The following is a 6,028-nucleotide window of genomic DNA, read 5'->3' as shown; positions in this document are numbered from 1 at the left end:
GGCGTTTTCTGTGCTTCCCTCAGGGTTTCCCCCTTCAACCCGCTCCTCGGAGCCAGTCGCTAAAAACACCCTAATGTTGAAGGGAGCCAACAAACGACGCTCATGTTAACGCAGAAAGCTGCGTTCCGAGCATCTTCCTGCTGGAAACGGGGCTCTGCTGTGGCTGCAGGTGACTGCGATTGCAGCTCCTCGCTGATCCTCGGCACAGCCTCAGAGCAGCATCAGCTGTACTCGGTATTAAGGGTGACCTCAAATTCCGAAAGGCACTTTAAAAAGGCGCTTTTTTTTGTCTCTGTGTGACCTGTGCCCTATTTGATGGAGGAAATGAGCTGAAGGTTTTATAACCTCGTCGCTGGAGCCACACAGAGCGTGGATCTTTATTTGGTGGAGAAATAAATGCTGTACATTCAGCATTACCAAGCTCACTCATGGGTGACTGAAGCACCTTTCTGTTCTCACCATCGTGTAGCACCACGACCCACAGAGTCATTAAAGTCATTAAGGTTGGAAAAAAAAAAAAAAGAAAAAAACCCACAACATTAAGATCATTGGAATCCTGAAGCATCCTCTCTTCTGCAGGCTGAACAACCCCAGTTCCCTCCCCATAAGACTTGTGCTCCAGACCCCCCACAGCTCCATTACCCCTCTTTGGACACAGAGCCTCAATCCCATGGAGGGGTTCATTTTTCCATATATATTCAAACCCAAACATGTTCATCTTCCACCCCTCAGTACCGGCTCACCCTGTCTGATGAACAATCCCTTTCTCAACCCTCTGTCAAAATAATTAACAATTACTAAAAAACGATTAAAGATTTTCTTCTCTCAGATTGAAATCCTGCTGTTCGCTCCCACCCAGAGAAGAAAAGCACAAGGAAACGTTCAAAGGGCAGCCGAGCAACGCGGCAGATGGCACCACAGGAAGTGCACCTGCTTACATAGGCTTGTTAGGAAGCAAGAGATGCTTTCAGGATGCCCAGCCTCAGAAGGAAAACTAATGATTAACTTAATACCACATTTATTTGTAGATAGCACTGTGAGAACGCACATCACCTTACAGACACATAAAAGGTGACACGGGCCTGCCACAGAGTGCTTACATCTCAGTGCTGACAAACAGGCTTTGTAACAAAAATCATGGCAATGAGAGGAGGATTCTGAGTAAGTGGGTTATTCCAGGAGTAATAAGGGAGTGGCAGGCATGAGGAAGAGGAGGATGACAGCATGGAGCGCAACACACCTGATAAAAACAGATTGCACGACAGGCAGAGCTGCACAGGCAGAAAAATAAGGAGCTGTGGGGTTATAGTTAACATGACAGACTGCACCTACAGAACATGGCACTGTTTGAGCTATTTCCAAAGGTGATGATGGTGAAGCGTTATCTCGAGTGACTTTATTTCTATTGTTTTTTGGAATTCTAGTGTGATATTAGCTTGTATTATGCAGAACTATGCATTTCTGAACAAAGAGGTAGGGAAGAGCAGAAGCTCTGCAGATGCAGGAAAATAACATTTTAAAAAAGAAACCACTCAAAGGGAACAACAAAACAACAGAACTTGCAGTTTTTAAGATGCCATTCTTTTTCCCCTGCAGTATCTGCTTTATATTTTCCGGCATATTTCCCAAATCCATCAGCCTGTCAAAAGGGAAATCTCCTACTTGCAAACATTTTAGTGATCTACTGTCTTGGCTAAAAAAAAAAAACAAGAACTCATTATCCTACATGTTTCCTTTGCAGACAGAGGATATTGGCTGGGCTTTGTTGTGAGAGCTGAATATTATTGCATCTCTTGCTGTAGCTTTGCTGTTAAGCTGGACTGTCTGCAATATATTTTCATATATATCCATATCCAGTTACATCTTAAGGATCCAGATACTCTGACTATAACTGAATATTGTTACAGGTCTCCAAACAAGAAAAAAAAACAGCACAGGTTTTCTCTGCAATAGCACTGTTGCATTACAACTGTGGAGACTCTTGATGAGGCTTAGGTACTGACAAATTAGGGGAAGGAGAAATCTACTGCCCTTCCTTCCCCATTCAGTTTCTCTTAAAAACAAACAAACAAAACCCAAAACATTAAATGTGTGACTTTCCAGAGACCAGGGGTAAGTGAATGGCATTTATAGGTGCCACCACCTCCACACGGTAACATCCCTGATGGAAGGCTCCTACAAACAGCAGGCACCCACAGATCACGTTTCTGCTTCATTACATTCACCTGGGGATGCTTCTGCTGAGAAGATGAAGCTTTTTCCAGGCCCATTCCTTCACATTTCTAATAGAAGTGAGGTGAAGAAAAAAATAAAACAAAAAACAAAACAAAAAAAAAACCCACAATTCAACAACCTATTCCTATGAATAGGTCGGATGCTTATTCAACAAGGCATTCTAGCCTTTAGGAATAACACATGTTGATATGTATTTGGGAATTACAGGCAAATGCATTATTGATCTAATTAATGTGTTTGGTTGTCCTTTTATTTTTTTCAACAGGGGTGGCTCATGCACACCAAGAAGTGCACTGGGAATTTTCTTAGTCCTGCATCACTTGGCTAGGCAGCAGCGATGCTGTTTTCCATTCCAAATGTAAGGAATTTGCAGTTACATTTCCACAGGCGTCAAAGAGCAAGGCCAACTACCCCTGAACAATCATATTTAACAGGACCATCTCAACAGTGTTTGTTTCTGTAGCATCCAAGGCAATGTCTAGAAAAGGCTGAAGCCAGAATACTTCATCTTCTTGCCCACGCCTACATAAGGTTCAGCATTTAAGCAATTACGCCGCAATTAGCACAGTTGGTGCACATCTTACATGCAGATACAGATTTGTAGATAAGTTTGAGACTGATCTTAAAATTCAGTTCACAATTGTCAGTCAATTAAACCCCACGAGGTCAGATCAGCATTCCACCCAGCCCAGCGTATATTTTCCTCTATCTTTGATCACATGTTCTTGGAGACGGAGTGCGCAGAAGAAGATTAATCTTTTCTTGGTGTAACTTTCTTACTTACAGCAACTAAAATCTCCCTGAGTTATTGGATGCATCAAGCCATTGTTTAACGAGTCCCTTGTGTTTAAATAATAATAATCTGTTCTCTATCACGTTCTACAGCAATAAATTTCACCGATTGACTTTGGGCTGCCGTGACAAAGCACTCCCATTAGTCTGCTTAACCCTAACAGCTAAAATTCATTGTGTACCCACCTGTCCTTAAAACTGCAAGCCAAAGGCACACTTTACTCTTAGTCTAAAACACAGTCTAAAAAACACACGACTCAAAGGCATGAGCTCTATTCTTCACAGCTGACCGGCAGCTTCTACACACTGTGACACATCAGCAGAGACAACAACCACATATACCCAATGTTTTGTCAGATGAAACAATATCAGATTAGACAGTTTCCCTAATAAAGGGCAGGAACTGAGAACTGCAGTAGGGAGGTAGATGGCAGGAATAAAAGGGTGCTCTGTGTTTAATTTAGCTACACGCACTTCAAAGGCAGCTGCATCTCCACTGTGCCCTCATGAAAATGTGTCACTCACTGTACTTCTCTATTTTGCAGAGGCATTTATGTCAGGAATTCAAGTGGAAGATCTCATGTTCATTATTTTGAACAGGAGCTGCTGCTGAGTTAGCACACAGCCATCCTTCCAATCTGTCTACTTAGGGTGCAGCTCAGAATTGCTCACCTGTCTGAGAGCTTCTTGACAAGAAAAAAAAAAGATATGCAATATCATTGTCATGTAAAATATCTTGGAGCAAAAGTAGAAATCTTTTCCATGTTTTTAGAAGAAGGAAGTGTAATAATACAGAATGCAGAAACCTGCAAAAACCTTCTGGAAATCTAGCAAAGCTGTACTAGTGCTGGTGGGTCTCTGGGCTTGTAGCAGGAGAAGAGGAAATCAAACCAAAAGGCTGCCTCCATCATCACTCAACACAAAGGGTGTAAAGCTGGGAACGTGGGCAAATCATCACCAAAGCTAGAGGCCAACAGAAAAATGAAAATCTTCGGAACAGCGTAGTGTTGACAGCAGGCAATAAGGCTGCCTCAGAACAAACACATTTAATAAAGGCAACATGTTAAAAAAAAAAATAATCCACAGATGTGTAAAATGTTCAAGTGGCAACTCATTTCCTAATAAGTTATTGGAGACTAAAAGGTACCGTGAGTGGAACACCAACTGAACTGCCACCGGGTGGCCAAGGGCAGCGACTCAAGATGGCGCTGCCGTCCCACACAGCCCATCATCCCGGTAACCCGGAGCTGGCAGTTCAGAAGACACTCCACCTTCATCACTGATTTATTTCTCCCCGCCAACTTCCCTGCAGTCACTAGTTCAGCCACTGCAGTGCTGCACGCAACGTGTGGTGGCTAACGTGAGTCACAAGATACTGAGCTGCTGACCTCGAGGAGAAGGTGAAAGGGAGGAATGTCTACTTTAGGCAAGGCCTAGGAAAACCATTATAAAAATAAGTGGGTTAAGAATTCCCTTTGTATTCCTTCTATGGCGGATGGGCCCTGGGGCACCTTTACCCACATGTATTGCTCTACAAGTCAGCTTCACCATACAATCGGTCACCATGCACTCTGTCCAGACAGAGCACCGACAACATAGAAGGCTTTTAACACAGCCAAACCAGCAGCTTTTTGGTCAGTCAGAGTAACCTGGTGTTCAGCAGCTTGGAGCCTGTGTCAGAACAACATAGATAAGCTATGGCTAGAGGAAGAATTACTTTGCCACATCACCCTGCCATACATCCACAGGATCCAGTTACCAAACACAAGGAGTGTGCTGCACTCTTGACTCTTCTCAACAAGAAGTCAGCTTATGACAAGTGAACACCAAGGTATTTGGAGCCCCAGAACCGGCTTCAAGAAGCTTCTCCACTTCAGTAAATACACGCTGCTGCTCCCCTCCTGGGGTCACGTTGGAGGGAGGAAGAGGCAAAAGGCAACAAGTCTCAAAAGCACTTCATCGGTAAACAAGATCCAATTCCTATCTCAACAGTTCCAGGACTGCAGGCAGTTTACAACGTGTACAGGTGGCTTACAGGCCGGGAAGAGAGGAATACCAGGCCTTTGAAGGCTTGGTGTAGGACCAAGAACAGTTCAGTAGGCTCTTCATTTCTGTGTGGAAGGCAGATCCACTGCTCACAGTCTGTGTCATTGTAGTAATAAAACACTGGGGAGCTGTCAGTGCCAGCAGCCAACATTTAGCAATACACTGAAGCCGTGCTTACATGTGAAGGAATAAATCCCCTTCCCTGCCTCAGAAACAGTCTGGGATACCTCTGGGTAGGCAGTAAAACTGCTGAGTTCAGCTACATATCAAGCAGAAAGACCATTATGAAGCCTCAGGAAAAGAGGAGAGTGCAACTTACATCTGAGACAGTCAGCCAAGGTTGGGAGAAGAGGAGGGAAACAGACTTCAAGCATGTTACATTTGCAAATTCAAATTAAGGTCTTTCGTCCCTCTTCCCCCATCCATCTCTTCCTTCTCAGTTTCCTATGCAGAGCCTCTGCAGCTGGAGAGTGTGATCAGGGGGTAATTTAAGACACAATATCTGTGTGGCCTTTGTAAAAAGTCTTGTGTTCTGGAGTAAGGAGTGTGAAGTCTCCTCCTGCCATATATCTGAGGAAAGCTCAGTCATGATGTCCAGCCCTCACTCCAGTGATGAACAGAGCCAGGAGAGAAAAAGCCTGGCCTACACCACAGGTAGAACCCACGGATATGGTAGGAACCTGTACAGGGGAGGCTGCATTTGAAGCACCAGTTTAAACAAAGGCTTCCTCATTGGGAGTGCCATTGATTTTGAGGAAGAGTTTGGAATCCTCAATCTTCTGTTTTCTTTCTCTTTCTAGGCTGCGTCTGTAGCAGACCAGGTAGATTGGAAGGCAGAAACCCAGTAAGCTCAAACCAAGCAAGCCAACGTTCACCTGCAGGAAGATAGACAAAACAGACAGGTTAAAACAACAACCAAGTCATGCATGCCCAGGTGTCAGAACCCAGCTCACGT

General features: G+C 44.1%; 1 protein-coding gene across 1 annotated transcript in view; it reads right to left on the bottom strand.

Moving 5' to 3' along the window:
- Window positions 1–1,695: 1,695 nt before the first annotated feature.
- The window catches only part of SLC43A2 (solute carrier family 43 member 2), a 28,484-nt gene continuing 24,151 nt past the window's right edge, over window positions 1,696–6,028 (bottom strand). Inside the window, exon 14 of the mRNA XM_048966784.1 lies at window positions 1,696–5,948. Coding sequence (XP_048822741.1) covers window positions 5,787–5,948 — 162 coding nt within the window. The 3' untranslated portion in view covers window positions 1,696–5,786. The remainder of the gene's footprint in view (window positions 5,949–6,028) is intronic.

The sequence above is a fragment of the Lagopus muta genome, chromosome 20, assembly GCF_023343835.1.
Source record: "Lagopus muta isolate bLagMut1 chromosome 20, bLagMut1 primary, whole genome shotgun sequence".
In the NCBI taxonomy this organism is placed as follows: Eukaryota; Metazoa; Chordata; class Aves; order Galliformes; family Phasianidae; genus Lagopus; species Lagopus muta.
This window is presented reverse-complemented; position numbering and strand designations above follow the sequence as displayed.